At 41.4% G+C, this 27,046-nt stretch overlaps 1 protein-coding gene across 2 annotated transcripts in view; it reads left to right on the plus strand.

Annotated features, from left to right (window-relative positions):
- Positions 1-27,046, plus strand: part of LOC115866786 (phospholipid-transporting ATPase IB) — a 529,444-nt gene that overhangs the window by 162,775 nt on the left and 339,623 nt on the right. For both annotated transcript variants that reach the window (XM_060287727.1, XM_060287726.1), the window contains exon 24: positions 4,979-5,043. In XM_060287727.1, coding sequence (XP_060143710.1) covers positions 4,979-5,043 — 65 coding nt within the window. The remainder of the gene's footprint in view (positions 1-4,978; positions 5,044-27,046) is intronic.

Raw genomic sequence — 27,046 nt, forward strand, 5'->3', positions numbered from 1 at the left:
CACCTTGTTTTCATATTTCACTGCCTCCAGAGTTGGGATGTCTTATGATTGTTGACTCTTACAGTTTTAACTGGCAACATTTCTGTTTAGAGGTGTTTGGTGCTGTTGGCTGTCTTTAGTATTTGCTGTCTCTCTCATTTATCTATCATCTGTCCATCTATCCTCCCATGCAGCTACTCTCCCTCCATCCATCACTTATCCTCCCATCCATCTATCACCTAACCTCCCATCCATCCATCTATCCTCCCATCCATCCATCTATCCTTCCATCCGTCTATCCTCCCATCCATCCATCTATCCATCCATCCATCCATAATCTATCACAGTTTGAGAATTTAAAGTGTAACTTTCAGTTCATACCTTGAAAATAAATACTTAGTCAAATTAGGTTCCAGGATATTTGTGTCTATTATGAGCCTATGAGTGTTAGGTAGATGCAGTCATCCTGCGTGTGGCTTTGAGGTCCTTTGGAACTGACACGATGCCAGGACCCTGCTGCGCCGTGCTTGGATTTATGCTAACTAGCTGTGTTTCCGGGAGTTGGAAGTTGTCTTTTTTAGCTTAAAAATTTGGCATCACCTAGTCTAAAGTGAAATTTCAGCTGTATAGCCTTTGTGAATCATGTAGTTGTCACTTCCTTACTATGACTGGATAAAGCATCTCTTACATAGTTAGAAAATAGATGTGAAGTTTTCAGAGTCTATAATATTTTTTCTAACGGAGATAGGATGAGTGAGAACAAAATCCTAGTGCGTGTTCCATTTTAAAGTCATCGCGTTGGGAATCGCTTTCACGGTGAACCATCTGAGTTGGAATTTGGCTGCCCCTCCCCCATGTTTTGTTACCCATTACTTGATCCCTTTAAACCACTTCTGTAGTCTTAGAAGTTTAATTTCTGACAGTGAGTAAATGTGGACTTGCCCACCCTATTCTTGTCCATTGGCAGGGAGGCAAGTCTGGTTTTCAGGTGGGGCTGGGGGAACACGGCCAGAGCCCCGGTAATGTTCACAGAAAAGTCAGGTGTGTGATTTCTTGATTACCTGCAGCTCTGTTGTTGCCAGATGCTCCCCTATAGGCTTGGGGCACTTATGTTCCCTTATTGGGGACTGAGTTAATTTTGAGACAAACTCGAATAAAATAGATGAGAAAATACCAGTTGTGCAGTGTACATGCTGAGCATGGCTGGTGCGAGTAATAGTTACTCATTAAATGTTAGCACAGCATTTGTCATATTACAGCCAAGTCCTTTAGGTAAGTTTAATATTCCCTTTGAGATAGGCATTATCCCCTTTTAAAGACAGAACTGAGGCACAGAGATACCAGGTAACTTAGCCTGGGCCGCACAGGTGTGAGAGCTGAGAATCTGAGCATGTGACCATGACACGTGATAATTCAGTTCTCGGAAAGATAGGCGTCCAAAAGATCAGGGAGGGCTTCCCTGGTGGCGCAGTGGTTGAGAGTCCGCCTGCCGATGCAGGGGACGCGGGTTCGTGCCCCGGTCCGGGAAAATCCCACATGCCGCAGAGCGGCTGGGCCCGTGAGCCATGGCCGATGGGCCTGCGCGTCCGGAGGCTGTGCTCCGCAACGGGAGAGGCCACAACAGTGAGAGGCCCGCGTACTGCAAAAAAAAAAAAAAAAAAAAAAAAAAAATCAGGGAAGGCTTTGCAGATGAGATAGGTTTAGATCTTGATCCTCAAGAATCTGTTTAAGACAAGTACATAAAGAATGAGAATAGCATGAATCAGGATGGCCTGGTTTGGGGGAAGATCAGAAGGTAAGGTGGAGGCAGCATGTCCCTACCTGTGATGGTGCCTTTCTGAGAAGCATCTGAGGGTCTGGAGGGAAGGGTGCCCAGGTGTGCTTCTGTGGATGAGTCCTTGATATCCTGGTTCTCACATGGGGAGGGATTCTGCTCTCAGCATCCTTGATCGAGTCTGGAGCAGATGAAGAGTTCCATTCCTGACGTCTGTCCGTGTGTTTCATACACTTACTTTCAAATATTGAGTGACCAGATTCTCCCTGAAATTATTTACAACCAACAACACACCTGTTGAGGGTTTGGAACCAAGTTGAATCCCACTGAGGGGTAATCTGATGGATCCTAGGTATATGGTTAGTAGGAATCAGTCGTTGTTAACCCTTCCAAAAGTGTCTCCGAAGCAATCTAGGTTGGGATGTCTTCGACAATATATGCTTACCTCAGAAAAAAGACGCTGATTGCGAGTTCCAAGAGAGGTTTGGTTTGGTCCTGTTTTCTAGTGTGAATGATGATTTTATTTTCTTAAAATCAAGTCCTGCTCTAAGGACCATAGATGCTGTAATATTTTAATTTCTTTGAGTGTTGATTATGCTCAGGTAGTAGAGAGACTAAACACTTTTGTGGTGTGCTGTTAACTTCAGCCGTAGTAAAAAGTGAAATCCCAGAGGTTCCCTTCTCAGTCATTTTATGGTCATCTTGTTAGATTGTGAGATTAAAGAAATAGACCACAATTTACAAGTGTGGATTGACATTTCATAGCTGGCTGTTCTCCAAGAGCTGATCTCATTTTATCCAAAAACATTAGAAATCAAGCACACCGAACTTGGATTGACATAATTTAATTTGCCATGTTAGCTAAGTCACATTTAACTGTGTTAAACCCCCATGGTCTGTCTAGAGCAAGTGTTCTGTGTGATAATTAAGCAAAATCTTGCTTCGTTTTCCAAACTAAAAAAAAAGAGAACCTGTTTCTTCTCAGAAACCTTGAGTTTTGTGTATTTAAATTCATGAAAGTGTCAGTGGTTTTATTTGTTACCCTCTCCTTGCAACGGCTAGAAAAATACTTTGAGTTTTTCCATAATATCTTTATGCAGCTTCAGTTGTCAAGTGGCATTTTACTTAAATTGCAAAATATAAAATCAAGCGGGAAGCGATGGCTTAAACATTTCAGCTTGCTTCTGCAACCGCTGTTCATATCAAAAACTACCAGCAAATCCTCTTGTGTGAGTTATACTAAATTTGTAACAGTCTCTATTGCGTGAAGTTGCTGGAAGTTTCTGGGGCAAGGGAAGAAAAATGATGAAAGTTCCAATATCCCTGTTTGCAAATGAAAATAAAATATGGACCTCCCTTCTGCACTTAATCTAAGAATTTATAGAAAGGAAGAATATATTTGTAAGATTTTAGTGGGAAACAAAGTTCAGTTATTTCCATCGTGCTGTGCAGAATTTTCAATGGCATTCTGGGAAACTCTCATTTCTACTCATCACTGTTCAAGTCTGTATATTGTTAAAATACAGACTTGAACAAATTTGAAAATGTGTGGAAAATTGTGCTGTGTTTCCTCCCTTTAGTTTTCCTCTTAGAGGTTGAACAGGTATTTGCCCATGTGGTCCTGTGATTTTAAACTATTCAGTTGTTTTCACTTTGCAAGTGATACGTGAGGTTTTAACCAGCAAAATTATCTCATTCCCTTCACATAACTGTCGTTAACTGCCTGGAATAGATCTTCAAGGTATTGCTTTAAGAAAATGACAGTTAGATGAAAAGTCATAATTTTGTGCTTTAAAATTTGTGTTCTCAGGTGGTTTATAATAGTCCTCTCAAATGACACTCATCAGTGAAGGATACACTTCATACATTCCAAAATAAACACAAATATTTATTTTCTACCCCCCAAAAATACCCCAAGCTTTCTCTCATCTTAATTGTTGTCTGTCTTGAGTTCTGTTTTGTGCCTGTTAGTAGGGTTTCTTGAGGATGAAAAGAGGACCTTCTGGGTAGAATTGAGCACGTGAACGCAGCAGTTCTGTGACTTGTCCGCTAGTTAAATGCTTGTCTCCTTTTCTAGTTAAATATAGCATCTGTGGGAAGGGGTATTTTGGCTCTTCTGCGGAGGAGAACCCAGACTCCTGTTGCCTAAGCATTGGTTACGGCCCTTCCTTGAGATGGTCACCCGCGTCCTTGTTTTGAAGGTTGACGTTCTTTACGCTGACCACTTGTTCCCTGTTTCTGTGATCATTGGTCCATGATCGTTGTAAGGACCACTTCTCTAGGTGAAAGGACTGTTTCTTTGACTTTTCTCGATGAGATAAATTAAGATGGAGCTTGGTGAAAAGCACATGTTGATGGCAGCTCTCTTGAGGGGCACCAAGATGGTGGAGGGTGATTTGAAAGAGAGCCCAGGGCCCCGACAGACACCCCTGGACTTGGAGTTGGCTGGGGCCGCTGCCTCGTTCTCCCCAGAGTGTGGGGAGAAGGGAAAGAGTCCGGAGAGGCTCTTACCTTGGTCGTTGTGTCACCAAGCATCTCCACCTGTCACGCGTGTACTGCAAAGTCTGAGTAGGAAACAGCTTCATAGAAAATACGTTTGCCTTCCGGGAGGAAAAGTGGAAAAGTGTATCTTGCTGAAATTAACCTACAGAGATACCATTGTCTAAAAATGTAATGGGAATTGTTAAGAATTAGCATTGGGATACTCTTGACTCAGGTTTATTTCTTGCAGTGGGGGTTGCTTTGAGCTTTCGCAGGAAAAGTGACTCTCTGGGTATCATAGGCTTCCTTAGAAGCCTGCTGTGAGAATTACCTGGCTTTCTATAAAGCAAGTGAGGGACGTTGGTATCACAGTAGGCACGTGTATGCCACTTGAGGAGCACCGTTGATTCCGTTTGTCTTCCTAAAGCGTTTGCTTTTACTTTAGGGAACCCAAAGCTCATCCTAATACAAAGATAACAGGGATAAAGAAAACTGATGAGTATTTATTTCAGCCATTAGTTATGAAGACCCTTCCGAGCAGCACTGCTAGAGCTGTCTGCAAAAGTCAGAATCCGCGTAAGCTTTTCCTCCCCACACTTGCTCAATTCCTCTGTGTGAGCCCATAGGCCAAACACAGTGATAAGGAAGGTGCAGGAAGGGAGGCTGAATTCAGGGGACCTTGAACGTGGTGAGTTCCTGGTGGGGATGGTAAATTCACGTATGTTGCTCCTTCTTTTATTCTAGGCTATTCCTGCCGGTTGGTGTCACAGAACATGGCGCTTATCCTACTGAAGGAGGATTCTTTGGACGTAAGTAGCTTTTAAAAAGTTGTACTTGATATCACTGTGTTAAACCGTTTGTTTCTGCTATGACTAATAATCAGGATTTAATTTTTTTTTTTTTTTTTTTTTTACTAAAAAAGCAATTATAAAACTACTCAATGTGTTTTCTCTTTTTATTTATGAACGGATGTCATAAAGTCATTTCTTTAAACATCAAAATGGTAAGTTCTACCTCTGGTACCAGATATAGGAATTTATGTATGTTTTTAGGTGATGGCCATCATTGAAAGTCACTTTGTCTTCAGATTCAGCTACAGTTTCTGTCATATTAGAGGAAGGAGAGAAGGTTTTTGTGAGAAGCACACTCCATATATAAAAAAGTCTTTCTGGCTAGCTGCATGGTTGAAAGCATACTCTCCCAGTACTGATAAAATGGACATTAAGAATTTGCAAGGTCTGGAGAATAATATACCTCCATGTTAGAGTTATGGTTTGGAAAACGTATGATATTGATGGTTGCAGTATTTGTAAACTTATTTGCTTATCATTCTGTGATTCTAAGAATGTTCCTCACTTTGGCAAATCCTAAGTAGATGACTTTATACTCTTGATCAAGGGGTACCATGGATGTTAAGAAATACAATAAATATTCCAAACTGACATAAAAACTAGTAAGCCCAGAAAATTGCTTTGCGATAACACATTATTTTATTCACCTAGAACAGTGCATTTAAAATGGGGTAGTTTTAATCTGGTTTGACTTCCTGTTAGGATTTCCATTAAGGGGCGATGTTCAACTCCTGGTGGTTGCTAGGAGACTTGTAGGCGTTTCTTTGTAGTACAGACACTCAAGATGATATTCACGTGTCAGGAGTTGATGACGTTTACGTCGTAATAGGATGCACAGGCTCTTAGTTCCCCAACATCCCAGTGCCACCGGCTCACGGAGAATGGTACAGATGTGTACCCAGCCCGTCATGGCCTAAAGCTTCTGCTGAGACCCTGGTTGGGAGCTGATCTGAGAGTCCCCAGTGACCTGCTTTGGTGGTTTGACATGAAGATGGGAGCTCAACAGTGAGATTCCACCTGTGCGTCGTTTAACAAGAGCTTGTTCCTGGCAGGCACCTACGGCCACACTCGCAGTCAGCGCCACTGCTCAGAGCAGATGACAGGGTTAGTTACGCTTGTAAAGGGAGGCTCTGATGGTGAAGCGAACGAGACAGGGACCAAGGAAGTGAACCACGAATCAGAAGCACTGGGCCTGGCTTCCTTCCCTCATCTCCTGTGTACGTCTGAGGGAATTAAGGGGGTCACCTCAACGACCATCAATTACCTGGCATCCACCCGCTTCAGTTGACCCGTACGTAGGTCCAGGCTAGGACCCCAAATGCTTGTAAATGCTCAGGATTTATCCCTGTTTTGAGTGTTTCAACTGTTACCAAAATAACATCTAAGCTCTGTAATACAGAGATCAGTGGTCTTGGAAACAAGGCGGGTGATGAAGTGCACGCCAGGGGGGCACTAGATGATATGTTTAAGATACCAGTAGAAAATGTCATTTTCTTTTTTCCTCCTGTTTTTTTTTTTTTGGTTAAAAAAAGTACTGTGAAATCACAGTATTGCTGATAGCACATGGACTGGCTCTGGCACACCCAATCCTGTTTCTGGTGTGCTAACCAGGGATGGGTCTGGGAGGAAGGGGAGGAGGGAGGCGTGGGGTTCCACAAATAAGAAGGGGTGACGCTGGGACCCTCACTCTTCCATTTGCTTGGAGCTCATTGTGAAATCTTGCCGTTTGTGTTACTGGTTAAATGGGTTTACAGACTATATTTAGTTTCGGTTAAACTGACTCTTACAAGGTGCTGGCTTGAAAAGATTTCTGTTTTTTTAAAAAAAAAAGGTATTGAGATGACAGTAGTGTGAGCAGAAGCTGCAATGGTGTGGCCTTGCTGGACACGCACGCTGCTAGTTTAAGTTTTCTTCGGCTGCTTGATGAATTAAAACAGTGATCAGATCTGACAAGCTAAACAAATTTCAGTATTCTCCCTAAGGCTACTATCATTAATCATGATTCTTGCCCTAAATGTATGATGGTATCTTGAAACCTTAGCTGTTGCAAAATGAAGCTATGAATTAGTGAGACTTTAAAAACGAAGAATACCGAGTATGAGAATGAAAATCTACAATGTTATCAGCAGTTTATAAAAAACATGTAATATTCAAATCAGTTACCCTGTCAAATTTCACAGCACCTACTGCTGGCTTTTTTTTTTTGGCTGCATTGGATCTTTGTTGCTGCGCGCGGGCTTTCTCTAGTTGTGGCGAGCGGGGGCTACTCTTCATTGTGGTGCGCGGGCTTCTCTTCGCGGTGGCTTCTCTTGTTGTGGAGCATGGGCTCTAGGTGTGCGGACTTCAGTAGTTGCAGCGCGTGGTCTAGGGTTCGCAGGCTTCAGGAGTTGTGGCACACAGGCTCAGTAGTTGTGGCTCGCAGGCTCTAGAGCACAGGCTCAGTAGTTGTGGCTCCGTGGCATGTGGGATCTTCCCGGACCAGGGATCGAACCCGTGTCCCTTACATTGGCAGGTGGATTCTTAACCAGTATGCCACCAGGGAAGTCCCACTGCTGGCTACTGAATGCTAGACATCTTTTGATATTTGTTAGTAAAAGACAATAAGGGCCAAGCCATTTGAGGATCATTTGTTTTTTGTGCTGCAGTAATTAAAATGAATATGGATGGAGACATATAGAAAAATTTGCCAGCATTTTCTAAGAAACAAATGATTGAACTAACCATGAAATTTATTTGGAGGAAGGTGCAGTTGTTTTTAACATGTTAACCTATAGAATACACAAAAAACTAGTTCTGATGAGCCATTAAAAGGAAGATGAATTGGTAAGGATATACTTGAGCAAAATAGTCATTCTTTAACCCAAAGTTTTATGAAATAAGTACGTGTAATCAGTGATGGAATGAAAATGTAATCATGTAAAATTCATTAATGGCATGTATGGCAGAGACTACACTTCCCAGCATCCCTGGGTCTGGGTGTGGCCGTGAGACTTAATTCTCAGAGCCGTGCAGGGAGCCCACTGGCAAATCAGGGATGAGGTTTGTAGAATCCCCACTCCTGTATCACAAGCTGCGTATGGAAGGGTAGGTTGGAGGCTGAGAGATGTTAATTCAGTAACTGGTACAGAAACTAATTTGAAGTATAGAGGAAGTTAAAACAGGAAATTAGGTGCTTGCCAAATTATTGGATAATCCTGAAGGAGCAGACGTCAGCAAGGTAGGCTTCAAGTTCATATGTCTGTGGCTCTGTTCCCAAGGTCAGGACTCTGTTCTGCTTCCCCAGGGGACTTGAGGCAATCACAGCTGATGGTCCAGCTGCCTTGCACCTGTGAACCTGGGACTGGGTGAGAGAATGTGGAAAACTTCCCCTGTATGAAAAGGAATTCCTCTGTCTCCGCAATCTTAAGCAAGTGTATCTTGTTGCTAGAATTCATCCAGAATCCTGCTGATAAGGGATTCTGGGAAATGTGGCTTTTAGCTTTCCAGTCCCTGTGATATATATATAAAAGAAGAGGATGAAAATAGATGCTGAGAGTCAATCAGTAAACAGTATCTAGCACTGACTCATTTATAAGCAAGAAGTGGGAATCAGGAGGACACAGAATGCTATAGGATCTCACAGATATGGTTGATGTTTCACAAGTTAGACCTTTAACATACGCTAGGTTCTTTACGGTACTTTGTAACGACATGCAGGGTGACCATGGACGTCTTGTGGACCTCAGAAGTTTACTCTTTTATTTCCATTGTTTTTGTCCTCATGACAAAGAACCTGACAGTCATGAGACTTTAAAGTGATGCAGAATTGCATAATGGTTAAGGGAGCCCGCTCTGGGCTGCCTGGCCGGGATCACACCCCACCTTCTGTACGTGGAAAAGTCTTTGGCCCACAATAAATTCTTAAGTCGCAGTCACTATTTCTCTTCTATGTTCTTTATGTCTGTGAGTCCCTATATAGATATAGATAGAAATATAGAAATAGATAGATATATATACATATCTGAAACACTTTATGTTTTTCAGATTACTTTCCATTATGGGTTATAACAAGACATTGAATATAGTTCCCTGTGCTATACAGTAAATCCTAAAAGTCCAGTTTCCTAATTTGATCTTTTCTCTGACAGGTGGCTCCATGTTCAGTTACTTAAAATATGTTTAAAATACCTAAATACAGGCACATATTCATACCCACAGGCACAGTGCCATTATTTGTTGCTACAAGAGGTGATGTTTATGTGCGCTGTGCTGAGGACTTTTTTGGTGGGGCGAGAACACTTTGAAAAGGTACGTTTAGAAATGCTTGCGTTAGGTGACTTTCATTGCAGCACATGTGGGTCCCATATCTTAGGCAGTGAACTAAACTGCCTCTCTAGTAACAGATGCTCACATCTGTTGAGTGCTTATTCATGAGTGCCAGGCCCTTTATGGGAACTGGCTCTCTTCATCCTCCTAGTAACTCCTGAAATAAGAAAATTTCACTGCCTTTAAGTCTCGTACTAAAAAATATATATATATATACATATATATATTTTTTGCAGTACGCAGGCCTCTCACTGCTGTGGCCTCTCCCGTTGTGGAGCACAGGCTCCGGACGCGCAGGCTCAGTGGCCATGGCTCACGGGCCCAGCCTGTCCGCGGCATGTGGGATCTTCCCGGACCGGGGCACGAACCCGTGTCCCCTGCATTGGCAGGCGGACTCTCAACCACTGCGCCACCAGGGAAGCCCTCGTACTAAAATATTTGATTGAAAATTTCTCTGTTTTTCCTAGCAGCTTGATAATAAATTCCTGAGAATATTTACCTACTTGGTAAGATCACCTTATAACTATATTTGTTCTTCAACATCTTTTTGTGAAGGTAGTAACATTGTGGTATACTAGAAATGTCCCTTGAGCAATTTTTTCCTGATAATTTTAGGCATGTTCAATTAATAATTCCTTTAATCCCTTGAAAGTACTTACATTTATTTATTTATTTATATTTAAAAATTTTTATTTTATTGAAGTATAGTTGATTTACAATGTTGTTAATTTCTGCTGTACAGCAAAGTGGTTCAGTTAACATATATATATTCTTTTTTTTAAACATCTTTATTGGAGTATAATTGCTTTACAATGGTTTGTTAGTTTCTGCTTTACAACAAAATGAATCAGATATATATATACATATATATATATGTATATATATACACACACACACACACACACACATGTTCCCATATCTCTTCCCTCTTGCGTCTCCCTGCCTCCCACCATCCCTATCCCACCCCTCCAGGCGGTCACAAAGCACCGAGCTGATCTCCCTGTGCTATGCGGCTGCTTCCCACTAGCTATCTACCTTACGTTTGGTAGTGTATATATGTCCATGCCACTCTCTCACCTTATCCCAGCTTACCCTTCCCCCTCCCCATATCCTCAAGTCCATTCTCTAGTAGGTCTGTGTCTTTATTCCTGTCTTACCCCTAGGTTCTTCATGACATTTTTTTTTTCTTAAATTCCATATATATGTGTTAGCATATGGTATTTGTCTCTCTCTTTCTGACTTACTTCACCCTGTATGACAGACTCTGGGTCTATCCACCTCATTACAAATAGCTCAATTTCGTTTCTTTTTATGGCTGAGTAATATTCCATTGTATATATGTGCCACATCTTCTTTATTCATTCATCTGTCAATGGACACTTACGTTGCTTCCATGTCCTGGCTATTGTAAATAGTGCTGCAATGAACATTGTGGTACATGACTCTTTTTGAATTATGGTTTTCTCAGGGTATATGCCCAGTAGTGGGATTGCTGGGTCGTATGGTAGTTCTATTTTAGTTTTTTAAGGAACCTCCATACTGTTCTCCATAGTGACTGTATCAGTTTACATTCTCACCAGCATTGCAAGAGGGTTCCCTTTTCTCCACACCCTCTCCAGCATTTATTGCTTGTAGACTTTTTGATGATGGCCATTCTGACCCGTGTGAGGTGATACCTCATTATAGTTTTGATCTGCATTTCTCTAATGATTAGTGACGTTGAGCATCCTTTCATGTGTTCGTTGGCCATCTGTATATCTTCTTTGGAGAAATGTCTATTTAGGTCTTCTGCCCATTTTGGAATTGGGTTGTTTGTTTTTTTTTTTGATATTGAGCTGCATGAGCTGCTTGTAAATTTTGGAGATTGATCCTTTGCCAGTTGCTTCATTTGCAAATACTTTGTCCCATTCTGTGGGTTGTCTTTTCGTCTTGTTTATGGTTTCCTTTGCTGTGCAAAAGCTTTTAAGTTTCATTAGGTCCCATTTGTTTTTTTTTGTGTTTATTTCCATTTCTCTAGGAGGTGGGTCAGAAAGGATCTTGCTGTGATTTATGTCATAGAGTGTTCTGCCTATGTTTTCCTCCACAAGTTTTATAGTGTCTGGCCTTACATTTATGTCTTTAATCTGTTTTGAGTTTATTTTTGTGTATGGTTAGGGAGTGTTCTGATTTCATTCCTTCACATGTAGCTGTCCAGTTTTCCCAGCACCACTTATTGAAGAGGCTGTCTTTTCTCCATTGTATATTCTTGCCTTCTTTATCAAAAATAAGGTGACCATATGAGCGTGGGCTTATCTCTGGGCTTTCCATCCTGTTTCATTGATCTGTATTTCTGTTTTTGTGCCAATACCATACTCTCTTGATTACTGTAGCTTTATAGTATAGTCTGAAGTCCGGGAGCCTGATTCCTCCAGCTCCATTTTTCTTTCTCAAGATTGCTTTGGCTATTTGGGGTCTTTTGTGTTTCCATACAAATTGTGAAATTTTTTGTTGTAGTTCTGTGAAAAATGCCATTGGTAGTTTGATAGGTACTGCATTGAATCTGTAGATTGCTTTGGGTAGTATATTCACTTTCAGAATGTTGATGTTCCAATCCAAGAACATAGTATATCTGTCCATCTGTTTGTTTGATCTTTAATTTCTTTCATCACTGTCTTATAGTTTTCTCCAAACAGGTCTTTTACCTCCTTAGGTAGGTTTATTCCTAGGCATTTTATTCTTTTTGTTGCAGTGGTAAATGGGAGTGTTTCCTTAATTTCTCCTTCATTGTTAGTGTATAGGAATGCAAGAGATTTCTGTGCATTAATTTTGTATCCTGCTACTTTACCAAATTCATTGATTAGCTCTAGTAGTTTTCTGGTAGCATCTTTAGGATCCTCTATGTATAGTATCATGTCATCTGCAAACAGTGACAGCTTTACTTCTTCTTATCCGATTTGGATTCTTTTTATTTCTTTTTCTTCCCTGATGGCTGTGGCTAAAACGTCCAAAACTATGTTGAATGATAGTGGTGAGAGTGGACAACCTTGCATTGTTCCTCATCTTAGAGGAAATGCTTTGAGTTTTTCACCATTGAGAACGATGTTGGCTGTGGGTTTGTCATATATGGCTTTTATTATGTTGAGGTAAGTTCCCTCTACGCCTACTTTCTGGAGGGTTTTTATCATAAATAGGTGTTGAATTTTGTCGAAAGCTTTTTCTGCATCCATTGAGATGATCATGTGGTTTTTCTCCTTCAGTTTGTTAATATGGTTTATCACATTGATTGATATGCATATATTGAAGAATCCTTGCATTCCTGGGATAAGCCCCACTTGGTCATGGTGTATGATCCTTTTGATGTGCTGTTGGATTCTGTTTGCTAGTATTTTGTTGAGGATTTTTGCATCTATGTTCATCAGTGATATTGGCCTGTAGTTTTCTTTCTTTGTGACATCTTTCTCTGGGTTTGGTATCAGGGTGTTGGTGGCCTCATAAATGAGTTTGGGAGTGTTCCTCCCTCTGCTATATTTTGGAAGAATTTGAGAAGGCTAGGTGTTAGCTCTTCTCTAAATGTTTGATAGAATTTGCTTGTGAAGCCATCTGGTCCTGGGCTTTTGTTTGCTGGACGATTTTAAATCACAGTTTCAATTTCAGTGCTTGTGATTGGTCTGTTTATATTTTCTATTTCTTCCTGGTTCAGTCTTGGAAGATTGTGCTTTTCTAAGAATTTGTCCATTTCTTCCAGGTTGTCCATTTTATTGACATAGAGTTGCTTGTGGTAATCTCTCATGATTCCTCGTATTTCTGCAGTGTCAGTTGTTGCTTCTGCTTTTTCATTTCTAATTCTATTGATTTGAGTCTTCTCCCTTTTTTTCTTGATGAGTCTGGCGAAGGTTTAGCAATTTTGCTTCTCAGGGAACCAGCTTTTGGTTTTATTGAACTTTGCTACCGTTTCCCCTCATTTCTTTTTCATTTGTTTCTGATCTGATCTTTATGATTTCTTTCCTTCTGCTAACTTTGGGGGTTTTTGGTTCTTCTTTCTCCTATTGCTTTAGGTGTAAGGTTAGGTTGTTTGAGATGTTTCTTGTTTCTTGAGGTAGGATTGTATTGCTATACACTTCCCTCTTAGCTTTTGCTGCATCCCATAGGGTTTGGGTTGTTGTGTTTTCATTGCCATTTGTTTCTAGGTATTTTTTGATTTCCTCTTTGGTTTGTTCAGCGATCACTTCGTTATTTAGTAGTGTATTGTTTAGCCTGCATGTGTTTGTACTTTTTACAGATATTATCCTGTAATTGATATCTAGTCTCATAGCATTGTGGTCGGAAAAGATACTTGATACAATTTCAATTTTCTTAAATTTACGAAGGCTTGATTTGTGACCCAAGATATGATCTATCCTGGAGAATGTTCCATGAGCACTTGAAAAGAGTATTCTGTTGTTTTTGGATGGAATATCCTATAAATATCAATTAAATCTGTCTGGTGTATTGTGTCATTTAAAGCTTGTGTTGCCTTATTTATTTTCATTTTGGATGATCTGTCCATTTGTGAAAGTGGGGTGTTAAAGTCCCCTACTATGAATGTGCTACTGTCAATTTCCTCTTTTATGGCTGTTAGCATTTGCCTTATGTATTGAGGTGCTGCTATGTTGGGTGCATAAATATTTACAGTTGTTATATCTTCTTCTTGCTTTGATCCCTTGATCATTATGTAGTGTCCTTCTTTGTCTCTTGTAATAGTTTTCTTTTAAAGTCTATTTTGTCTGATACGAGATTTGCTACTCCAGCGTTCTTTTGATTTCCATTTGCATGGAATATCTTTTTCCGTTCCCTCACTTTCAGTCTGTATGTGTCCCTAGGTCTGAAGTTGGTCTCTTGTACACAGCATATATACAGGCATTGTTTTTATATCCATTCAGCCAGTCTATGTCTTTTGGTTGGAGCATTTAATCCATTTACATTTAAGGTAATTATTGATATGTGTGTTCCTATTACCATTTTCTTAATTGTTTTGGGTTTGTTATTGTAGGTCTTTTCCTACTCTTGTGTTTCCTGCCTAGAGAAGTTCCTTTAGCATTATGTTGTAAAGCTGGTTTGGCGGTGCTGAATTCTCTTAGCTTTTGCTTGTCCGTAAAGGTTTTAATTTCTCTGTGGAATCTGAATGAGATCCTTGCTGGGTAGAGTAATCTTGGTTGTAGTTTTTTCCCTTTCATCACTTTAAATATGTCCTGCCAGTCCCTTCTGGCTTGCAGAGTTTCTGCTGAAAGATCAGCTGTTAACCTTATGGGGATTCCCCTGTATGTTATTTGTTGTTTTTCCCTTGCTGCTTTTAATATGTTTTCTTTGTATTTAATTTTTGATAGTTTGATTAATATGTGTCTTGGCATGTTTCTCCTTGGATTTATCCTGTATGGGACTCTTTTCACTTCCTGGACTTGATTAACTATTTCCTTTCCCATGTTAGGGAAGTTTTCAACTATAATCTCTTCAAATATTTTCTTAGTCCCTTTCTTTTTCTCTTCTTCTTCTGGGACCCCTATAATTCGAATGTTGGTGTGTTTAATGTTGTCCCAGAGGTCTCTGAGACTGTCCTCAGTTCTTTTTTCTTCTGCTCTGTGGTAGTTATTTTCCACTATTTTATCTTCCAGGTCACTTATCCACTCTTCTGCCTCAGTTATTCTGCTATTGATTCCTTCTAGATAATTTTAAATTTCATTTATGGTGTTGTTCATCATTGTTTGTTTGCTCTTTAGTTCTTCTAGGTCCTTGTTAAACGTTTCTTGTAGTTTCTCCTGTTTCCAAAATTTTGGATCATCTTTACGATCATTACTCAATTCTTTTTCAGGTAGACTGCCTATTTCCTCTTCTTTTGTTTGGTCTGGTGGGTTTTTACATTGCTCCTTCATCTGCTGTGTGTTTCTCTGTCTTCTCATTTTGCTTAACTTACTGTGTTTGGGGTCTCCTTTTCACAGGCTGCCGGTTCGTAGTTCCCATTGTTTTTGGTGTCTGTCCCCAGTGACTATGGTTGGTTCAGTGGGTTGGGTAGGCTTCCTGGTGGAGGGGACTGGTGCTTGTATTCTGGTGGATGAGGCTGTATCTTCTCTTTCTGGTGGGCAGGACCATGTCCGGTGGTGTGTTTTGGGGTGTCTGTGACCTTATTATGATTTTAGGCAGCCTCTCTGCTAATGGGTGGGGTCGTGTTCCTGTCTTGCTGGTTGTTTGGCATGGGGTGTCTAGCACTGTAGCTTCCTGGTTGTTGAGTGGAGCTGGAGATCTCTGGGAGGTTTTCACCGTTTGATATTACGTGGAGCTGGGAGGCCTCTGGTGGACCAGTGTCCTGAACTCGGCTCTCCCACCTCAGAGGCACAGGCCTGACATCCGGCTGGAGCACCAAGACCCTGTCAGACACATGGCTCAGAAGAAAAGGAAGAGAGAAAGAAAGGAAGGAGGGAAGGAAGGAAGTTATTAAAATTTTAAAAAGTATTAAAAATAACAAAATTATAAAGTCGTAATAAAAGAAAGGAAGAAGAGAGCAACCAAAGCAAGAAACAAATCTACCAATGATAACAAGTGCTAAAAACTATACTAAAAAAAAAAACAAAACAAAACGGACAGGCAGAACCCTAGGACAAATAGTAAAAGCAAAGCTATACAGACAAGATCACACAAAGAAGCATATACATGCACACTCACAAAAAGACAAAATGGAAAAAAATATGTGTATCTATTTATATAAAAAAAAGCAACCAAATCAATAAACAAATCTACCAATGATGATAAACTCTAAATACTAAACTAAGATAAACATAAAACCAGAAACAAGTTAGATGCAGAAAGCAAACCCCAAGTCTGTAGTAGCTCCCAATATCCACCTCCTCAATTTGGGATGATTCGTTGTCTATTCAGGTCTTCCACAGATGCAGGGTACATCATGTTGATCGTGGAGATTTAATCCGCTGCTCCTGAGGCTGCTGGGAGAGATTTCCCTTTCTCTTCTTTGTTCGCACAGCTCCCGGGGCTCAGCTTTGGATTTGGCCCCGCCTCTGCGTGTAGGTCGCCGGAGGGCGTCTGTTCTTCGCTCAGACAGGACGGGGTTAAAGGAGCAGCTGATTGGGGGCTCTGGCTCACTCAGGCCGCGGGGAGGGAGGGGCACGGAGGGCGGGGCGAGCCTGCGGCGGCAGAGGCCGGCGTGACGTTGCGCCGGCGTGACGTTGCACCAACCTGAGGCGCGCCGCGTCCTCCCGGGGAAGTCGTCCCTGGATCCCGGGACCCTGGCAGCGGCGGGCTGCACAGGCTCCCCGGAAGGGGGGTGTGGATAGTGCCCTGTGCTCGCACACAGGCCCCTTGGTGGAGGCAGCAGCAGCCTTAGCGTCTCCCGCCCGTCTCTGGGTTCCGCGCTTTTAGCCGCGGCTCGCGCCCGTCTCTGGAGCTCCTTTAAGCAGCGCTCTTAATCCCCTCTCCTCGCGCACCAGGAAACAAAGAGGGAAGAAAAAGTCTCTTGCCTCTTCGGCAGGTCCAGACTTTTCCCCGGACTCCCTCCTGGCTAGCCGTGGTGCACTAGCCCCCTTCAGGCTGTGTTCACGCCGCCAACCCCAGTCCTCTCCCTGCGCTCTGACCGAAGCCCGAGCCTCAGCTCGCAGCCCCGCCCGCCCCGGCGGGGGAGCAGACAAGTCTCTCGGCCTGGTGAGTGCTGGTCGGCCCTGATCCTCCGTGCGGGAATCTCCCCGCTTTGCCCTCCGCACCCCTGTTGCTGTGCTCTCCTCCGCGGCTCCGAAGCTTCCCCCCTCCGCCACCCGCAGTCTCCGCCCGCGAAGGGGCTTCCTAGTGTGTGGGAACCTTTCCTCCTTCACGGTTCCCTCCTACTGGTGCAGGTCCGTCCCTATCCTTTTGTCTCTGTTTTTTCTTTTTTTCTTTTGCCCTACCCAGGTACGTGGGGAGTTTCTTGCCTTTTGGGGGGTCTGAGGGCTTCTGCCAGCGTTCAGTAGGTGTTCTGTAGGAGTTGCTCCACGTGTAGATGTATTTCTGGTGTATCTGTGGGGAGGAAGGTGATCTCCGCGTCTTACTCCTCTGCCATCTTGAAGATCTCTCTGCATTCACATTTTTAAGTATTTTACAAAAATGATTGTACAACTCTTACAGGAAGTCTCAGTGGCATTTTAGAGAATTGGTTACCATTCACCTCATGTCCTGTGAATCCAAGTCCCCAAACTAACACATCAGTGATTAAAAACAGTCATTATAAAAATTTGTACTCTTGGAAAATTTTAAAACTCCACTTATAATTCAGGACTCAAAGAGGAAATCACACTGGAAATTAGAAAATACGTAGAACAGAATGATTGAAAAATACTTTGCATCCAAACTCATTGGATTTAAATTTCCCGGAGAGAGAACTTTGGAGCATCACTGCTTATCCTACAAAAGAGGAAATGCTTAAAATTAGTAAAAGCTATTCATCCAGTTGAAGATGTTAGCAAAAGACCAAAGATCAACAAAACTGAAAGCGGATTCTTCAGTTTTGTTCAGAAGGCAAACGAGATTAACACACACAAAGCTGGTCAAGGAAAAAATTAAGAGTGAGAAAAGAGGAATAACTGCAGCTAGAGAGAGCAGTGATTAGAACAATATGAAGAGCTCTGTGTAAGTAAATTTGAGACTTAGGTGAAATGGGTAATTACCTAGGAAATACGTAAAACTTTAGACTTGAGGAAACGGGAAACCTGAATAACCTTACATCCGTTAAAGAAATAGTATCACTACTTCTGATTTTTCCTCTCAAAAGAACGCTAGACGCCCTCGTGATGTTCATACTCTAATTTTGTCAAGAATTAAAAGAGCAGATAGTTGCAATTTTATAGAGTCTTCCAAAAAATACAGAAAACAGTCAATCCTTTTCAGTGTAGGTTGATGTTTAAAGTAACCTTCAAATCAAAAGCAGTAGGGGCAGAATGATAAAAGTTGCCATTCAATCTCGGCTGTGAAGTTAGAGGTAACAATCTTTGATAAAAGACTGGCAAACCAAATCCAATTTTTTATATATATATATATATATATAAGCAGACATATGATGTAGTTGCATTTAATTCCAGGAATGTAAGCATGTGTTTTCTTTAGAAAAATGTGTTATTAATATACTTTACCTCATTAACAAATAGAAGAAAAAATACAACCATCTAATTGAATGCAGAAAAAATTTAGTAATCATTTATCTGTAACCAACAGTAGCAACAAACTTTAAATCCTGGCGTAGGCGTGGAGTTTCTTAACCTGATAAGGTGATGCTACCTAAATTCTTTGTCAAACATCATTCATGGTCAAGTGATAGACTCATTGCTTGTAAAGCAGAGAGATGGGCACCTTACCGCCAGTAGTGCCTTTTGTTACTAGATGTCCTTTTTTTGCTGTATGTCCTGGGTTGCAAGATGGTTTTTTCAAATAAACAAAACGTTAACAATTGAAGCTTCATTACTTCTCCTTTATCCACTGTTTGGAATGTTTGGGTACCTTTGCCATCCATGTGTGTGTATCCATAAGCTATGTAGAAACTGGTTTTGGATCTTTTATTTTGTATGTAAATGATATCATAGTTTATGTATCTTTGTGAAGTTTGCTGTCTTCCCCCATGTTTTTGACATTTATTCGTGATGATCAATCTAATTGTAGCTCTTTGCTGTACGGCATTTAAAACTTGGTGGTAGACATTTCAGATTGTTTTCCGCTTCTGTATTGTCACGAGTGCTGCGGAGGACGTTGTATGTGCGTGTTCCCTGAGCCTAGAAACAGGAATCCAGCTGCTTACTGTGCACACCTTCAGTACTACCAGGCAATGCCTCATTTCTCTCTCGAGTGGTTCCACCAATCTCACTTTCTCCAGGAGTGCGTACATGTTTCCATGGCTTCAAATCCCCATCCACACAGATGTTCCATCCGTAATACAACGGGCAGAAAAGGATGTCAGTTTCCTCTTCTATCTTTGCTGAAGGGTGGCGGTCACCTCTTAATGGGACTTATTTTTTATTTTTATTTTTTTGCGGTACGCGGGCCTCTCACTGTTGTGGCCTCTCCCGTTGCGGAGCACAGGCTCCGGACGCGCAGGCTCAGCGGCCATGGCTCACGGGCCCAGCCGCTCCGCGGCATGTGGGATCCTCCCGGCCCGGGGCACGAACCCGTGTCCCCCGCATCGGCAGGCGGACTCTCAACCACTGCGCCACTAGGGAAGCCCTTAATGGGACTTACTGATACTGCTTCCTGGCTGTCGGGCAAAGTTTGCAGCGTGTTCCTCTGACCTGATGTATCACAAGTTCTTCTGGGACCTGTGTGACAAACTATATTATCAGTATGTGAAACATTATTCTCTTTTTAAGGATGGTGGACTCAATATGTCCTCCATACCTTTTTGGTGGTCTTTTTTTTTCCTTTGTGGTTAAATGGTTTCTGAAGCAACCCTTTTCTCCCCCAATGCATGAGTATGAATCCTTTCCTTGTTTCCATTCTTCAGTGACCACTTAATGAAATCTAAGTTTTAAGAGCAGTATTTGATGTACAGCTTACCTTGTCAAATTCTCCAAGTCCCTAAATAGTTACCTATTTGGGGATCTAGAGAGAAAGTGATACTTCTAGGACGCACCCACTTCTGGAACATTTATTTTCTGTTTCTGAATCATGAGTTTTAGGAATCACCCTTTGTTCCTTTGAAAAAAAAATTAGCAAAATCTGATAGGTTGAATTAGGTCATAGGGGACAGATTGTCGTGGCCGACCGGCACACATGGCTCCTACTGAAGAGGTAATAATAGTAACCCTTTGACACGTGTGGCAGCTGCTACCAGAGTCTCCAACCAGGATCTGGGCTTAGACGGTGGTGCACGGGTAATTTAAGCAGTAACCTCGAGATTAAATATGTCATTGGCAATGATTTTGTAGAATAAAGCGAAAGTCTGCTGTATCTTGAGAAGGAAATTATTGCAGACATATAAATAGCTTACTGTACAGTTTAATTATAGTGTTAGTAGGAGACAAGGCTCAATTGATACGTCTCCACAAGGAGATTCACGTAGGACTGAAAATCCTGCATTTGTACGGAAATGACAAAAGCTATAATGCCAGATGGAATGTAAAAACAGTTTCGTTTCCTTGAAGTTAATTTTTTTTGACTGTAATTATATGAAGAGTTATTATTTCATGACCATACAGTTTCTTTATCATTGTCTAATAGATTAATTTGAAGGTCTTTTCCTTGTTGTTTATATGGCATTTGCAGTATTTAGATATTAGGTTTTAGATTTAGAGGTTGATTATTTTTGTATCTTTTTTTTTTTTTTTTTTTTTGGTCTGGCTGTGCCGTGTGACTTACAGAATCTTCATTCCCCGACCCGGGATGGAGCCTGGGCCACGGCAGTGACAGCACCGAGTCCTAACCACTGGACCGCCAGGGAATTCCCTTTGTATTTTAATTTATTTAAATTTGGGGATTTTGTGTTCCATTGAATCTGAGTTATAACCACTTTTCGGTATTTCAGTTCTTTCCATTGAGAATTGACAGTAGGAAATGATTGGAAGTGTTTGGTAGAATAAAACTAAAATCTGGTTTATCTGACAAAAACTCTTAAGTTAGGAGCTGACCTGATTCTTACTTGGTGTTACCTCGACTTTGTTGTTCATTATGGCTTTCTTTATGAATTTCTCATTTTTGTTAGAATTCCATCATGCAGTTTACTGAATTACTTCTCTTTATATTTCCCCATGGTTTTTCTTCATTACTGCAGGTTTGGAAAAATCAGAGTGGTCGGGTGAGAATATTTGAAGTAACACCCTTGCTCCTTCACTCTTCCCTCCCATGAGCTTCCCCTCACCAGTCTTACGTCTAGACTTAAAATATGCACAATGGGTAAGAACTAATAGATACAGGGAAAGAAAGGAGAGGACTTCTTACTGTTTGGCAAGATAGCAATTGGTAGTGTGATGCGTATGTGTTTAGGATTTGATACGCTAAACCCTTTCTACCCATTTAATCTACCAACTCCTCTGCCTCATGACACATGGTTTATGTTAGCTAATCTATGGGTTCCTGTGTTTTATATTTTGAATTTAAACAATGCAGAAACTGATTATTGGTCTGTAAATTACGTGCAAGTTCCCAGCATGTAAACATGTCATATTCATGAAAGCAGGGTTAGAATTCAGGGCATAGGAGCTGAAAGGCGATGTGAGCTTGGGTGACTATTTAGCTGTACTTTGAAAGGAGATTCCTTAATGCACTTAAGAATTGAAGCTGTTGATGGCATAAGTCCCTATGTTTAATTTCACTTAAATTTCGGATATTTTCATCTCTGCATACGTGGGTATAACTGGCCTTGCTCTACCACTTCTAGGACTTCAGTAATTTTTTAATGTTTAAGTACAACAGGCAGGTTGAGAGTGACTTACCGTGGTACCTGGCCCAGGATTGGTTGGCAGCATACGTTGCACGTGTGTGGGATAACTGTGTGCACAGACCTCCGAGGCGTGAGGTGCTGAGGACTCCGGTAGGGCAGCATGGGAGGGGAGGGTGTGGAAGAGATACTGGTGTAGGTGGTTCTTGTGCCGGGTGGTGGATCTGCTCCAAGCCTGCTCAGTGCCATCAGGAAGGCTCCGTCACCTGCGGGAGAGAGTGTGCCAGGCTGGGTGTCAGGACGGGAGGTGGCGTCCAGCGGCCCCCATGTGCACAGAATGCTGGCTTCGCCTTCTCTTGTCACCTTGGTGAGTACTTGAAAACCATTTATTAGGAAAGTTGTTCGTTGGAAGCTCTAGAGCAGTAAAGAATTCCCTTAATGGGAGTAAAAATTGATTTAAAAAGACCGTGTCTCTTTTTAGAAATTATAGGACTTAAGGTTCTCTTGGCAGTTGACATTTCCTTTTTCAGCAGGACCTCTCTGCGGGACAGGGGATCTCACGCTGCTGGTGGAAAGGTGATGCCCAGAGGTAGCTAGTAGCTACCGCAAGTCTTTTTACGGAACAGCGTGCTCCTGGACTACATCCCACATCCGTTTTTATTAGGTTCTTGGATGATGGGAAAGACCTAGCTTTTTCAGGTGCTTAGACCTGAAATAGAAAGAATTCCCAATTCTCTAAATGGCACTAATGTAATTAAAACCTCGAGTTTCTGTTTTCCAGCAGTGGTAGGTAAGGGTACCCTAACTAGCCCTCCTGCTGAAAATAAGTAAGACTTTTGAATTAAAATATTTAAATATATATATATTTTTTAAAGCACTGAAGAGAAGATAGGTCAGGGATTCTCAGGTAAAGCTGGAGGAAGAGAGTGAACCCAGGAGGGGAGGGGGCACTTGTCCTGACAGCCTTGGGGCCAGAGTGAGCTGGGGTGAAACTGGCTTCCTGTGGGCTTGGAACCTGGGTTCTTTCACCTGTCACGTGCAAAGCACTCACAGAACAAGGTCTGAGAAGTTGAAGGTTGAGTTTTATACAGAGAGAAAATGATCTTGGGCAGAAGGCCTGAGTTGCACAACAGACTAAAAAGCAAAGAAAATGTTGCATATGTGGTAAAACCTAGATTAATACTGAATGTATTCAGTAATACCTGGGGGATAAAACGTGGATTTGAAATATAATATGACAATAGCCTACACGTTGCAAAGGGTGGGAAATAGATATTAAGTGTTGAAAATCCTCCTATTGTTTGGAAATAGTTTTCAAGCAGAAGTAGCTTTACAGTTGAAAGAAATCTTATGACTAAAACTTTCTTTTTTTTTTTTTTTTTTTTTTTTTTGCGGTACGCGGGCCTCTCACTGCCGTGGCCTCTCCCGCTGCGGAGCACAGGCTCCGGACGCGCAGGCTCAGCGGCCCACGGGCCCAGCCGCTCCGCGGCATGTGGGATCCTCCCGGACCGGGGTACGAACCTGTGTCCCCTGCATCGGCAGGCGGACTCCCAACCACTGCGCCACCAGGGAAGCCCCAACTAAAACCTTTTTACTCCCTTTGTAATAGAGTAGCGGATAAAAGTGTTCAAAGTAGGCACAGTGAATCCTATTGCTTGATACCTGTCATCAGAGGGGAAAACTGGAAATCAGTGAACCAGTGGTGACATTCATTTTTACTGAAGTTCATTGACAAAGTTTTGTGTTTCTCCTGTACAGCAGTGATCAGGTATACATATATATTTCTTCGTATTCTTTTTTCATTACAGTTTATTACAAGATACTGAATATAGTTCCCTGTGCTATATAGTAGGTCCTTGTTTACTTATCTTATATATAGTAGTATATATATGTTAATCCCAGCCTCCTAATTGATCTCACCCCCACCCCTATGCTATCCCCTTTGTTAGCCATAAGCTTTCTATGTCTGTGAGTCTGTTTCTGTTTTGTAAATAAGTTCATTTTTTTTAGATTCCACATATAAGTGATAGCATATGGTATTTGTCTTTCTCCTCCTTGCTTAGTGTCAATATGATAACCTCTAGGACCATCCATGTTGCTAAAATGGCACTTTTCATGGCCAAGTAATATTCCTTTGTATGTTGTATATTCCACATCTTCTCTATCCATTCCTCTGTCGATGGACATTTAGGTTGCTTCCATGTCTTAGCTCCATTGGCGACATTTTAATTTTTTTTTTTCAGTAGAACTGTGTGAAACTGTAGAGGGAAAAGAGACCTCAACAAAGAAGGCTCAAGAAATATATGATCTTTACGATGGGAAGTTCTTTTGAGGGAGGTAAGGTGAGGATTGAACAGTGTCCCTGCAGAAGGATTATTGGTGTTGCTCTCTGGCCTGTGTTTTGTTGCTTCCATTGCTGTGTTAGAGGGACTGGTCCAAGCGTCTTCCCCACTGGCCTCAGCATCCCCAGGGTAGCCATCTTATCCTCATTATCCTTGAGTCTGCCCCCCTTCTCCAGTACACAAGAAGGTACCTTGAGATGTGTCAAGAAACATTTACTTAAAAATCAGGAAAGAGGCTCTTAATATAACCTGTGCGTTAGTAAGTATAAAATCTACTTATGTGTGTCAGATGTCAGATTTCTTATTCCCTGGGCTGAGTGTTGGTGGAAACATTGGATGACAAATTAACCATTAGATTTGGCCTACTTTTGATTGCATCTATTTATGTTTCTATTTTTATTTTCTGCAACCTTTTCTGCTATTGGTGCTTACTTGCCATTATCTTGGGTTTTTAGAAAAAGTATGTTTAACTCCCTAAAGTGTTATCTCAGGTAGATAATGCTTCTAAATGTTGATCTTGGAAATTCTCGAGGGACTTTGCAGAGCTAAGAGATCAGTTCCTTTCTCTTAAGTATAATTTTCTTGGGCTTTATTTCATGCATTTTTATTTTTTACCAAAATGTAATTCACATATAGTAAATTCACGTAATGCCTTCTTATTCCTGTATTGTAAGACGTATGTGCACATGGAGTTTTTATGTTTAAAAGTTTTGAGACAATAAAAGAAGAACCCTTCTTCCTCTAAGTAAGCTTGTACTTTTTGTTTTAAATTGTAAACATGCGGCAAATACGCATTAATTATAAATTCATTTCAATGGGCAAAATATATTTTCTGTACGCCCTTTCTCTAGGGACCCCGGTTGGTCATTTCTGATTCTGAGTTTGTGTCAAAGTCTATATAATGGCAATGAGTCAGTGATTGAAAATAATTACTCAAATAAAAGACTGAATTGTAGAGGAAAAAATAAAGAAAAAAACCCCTTTATAATCTATGTTCTTCCCAATCAGAGGTGTTGTTGACAGATTTTCATAGTGTTTTTTTTTTGGTCACACCCAAAATCATTCTGCCTTTTTAGAGTGAGGCCACTGTTTTTTCATTCCAGCTAATGTTGCTATTTACCAAATCCAGTCTTCATACAGAAGTAGGAAATTGGGGCGGGTGGTGAGGGTGGGAATGCTTATATGACAATGGATTCCCCGAGGAACCTGAAGATCTGTTTCTTTTGATGTGTGGAAAGGTTGGTGTCAAAATTGGAAGTTGTAGAGAACAAGTTTGCACTGAATCTAGAGCATATTTACCTCAAAGGTTGACGTCTTTAAGACCCACAGCGGACCTTGAATTTTGACCTGTGGACATGATTCAATCACACCTTGACCCTGTGTTATTTTTATAAATTAAGACGTTCAGGGAATTTATATGCCAAGTGGGAGATGTGTAAGTGGAGCTAAGCAGACTTTTGGCAACTGGCAGGTTTAGTTTCTTATGGAGAGAAATAAAGAAATGAGAATGTTCAGAATGAGCTAAGCGGCCTTGTGAGGGGTGATGGTGAGTAGAAGCCGGGAGAAGAAAGGGTATCACGAAAGAGTGGGAATGTTGATGCAAGAGAAAGACAAATACTGTATGATACCTCTTATATGTGCAATCTAAGATTCAACACAAATGAACTTATCTACGAAGCAGAAACAGATTCACAGACACAGAGAACAGACTTGTGGTTGCCAAGGCGGAGGAGGGTGGGGGAGGGATGGACTCGAAGTTTGGGATTAGCAGATGCAAACTATTATACATAGAATAGATAAACAACAAGGTCCTACTGTAGAGCACAGAGAACTATATTCAATATCCTGTGATAAACCATAATGGAAAATAACATGAAAAAGAATGTATATATGTATAGCTGAATCACTTTGCCATATAGCAGAAATTAACACAACACTGTAAATCAACTATACTTCAATAAACTTTTTCAAAAAAGAGTGGGAATGTTGAGGTGTAACATTATTACATTTGAAACCTAGAAAAGCAATGAATCTTGTCCTGCCCCACTTATCCCCGCTCCCGTACTTTGGGAAAGAGTGTTATAATCTGAAACAAATGTTTATAGAACTTACTGTAGGGTCATTACAGACCTAACTTATCATGTAAGAGAAAAATGGATTTGCAAAGATTTTCTCATTTAAAAATTAGTGTGTTAAGCCTGTTAGAAATATTCTCAATCAAATACCTTTTTTTGTTTTGTTTTGTTTTTGCGGTACGCGGGCCTCTCACTGCTGTGGCCTCTCCCGTTGCGGAGCACAGGCTCCGGACGTGCAGGCTCAGCGGCCATGGCTCACAGGCACAGCCGCTGCGTGGCATGTGGGATCCTCCCGGACCGGGGCACGAACCCGTGTCCCCTGCATCGGCAGGCGGACCCCCAACCACTGCGCCACCAGGGAAGCCAAAGAAGCATATTTTCTGATGGGAGCTGTCTTGCTTTTTCTTTTCTGTTTCTTTACCATTTGACTAGTTGGCATATCCCTCAGTTTTCTTGGCCTTTGCTGGTCTGTACAAGCCCCTTAAGAGACTGTAAGTTAAGTCAAGGGGCCAGGGTTCCTATTATCACCTATGTATACCTGTGGTTTATGAGTACAGAAGTGAAAATGGAGAGGAATTTGGAGGAAATTAAATTATAGAAACTGCCTCGGGTTGATTGAGTTATAACCTTAACGCTCTAATTTTTTGTAACTGTAGACAAGTCCTTTACCTTTAAAAATGTCATCTCAGTTTAATTTACATTTTGCTAAGTTGTTAGGAGAGCCAGTGGACTTTGACAAATACTTGATGTTAGTCTTTCTGTATATTTTTAACGGCACCTGTATTGGAAAGTATTGCCTGAAGGTTGAACAATGCACTTCCCAAGCGCAAATTACAGTATTTCCCCAAATTATAAGTACGAAGGGCACTTGAGTTATGTATGCAATTATG

This window comes from Globicephala melas, chromosome 18, assembly GCF_963455315.2.
Source record: "Globicephala melas chromosome 18, mGloMel1.2, whole genome shotgun sequence".
In the NCBI taxonomy this organism is placed as follows: domain Eukaryota; kingdom Metazoa; phylum Chordata; class Mammalia; order Artiodactyla; family Delphinidae; genus Globicephala; species Globicephala melas.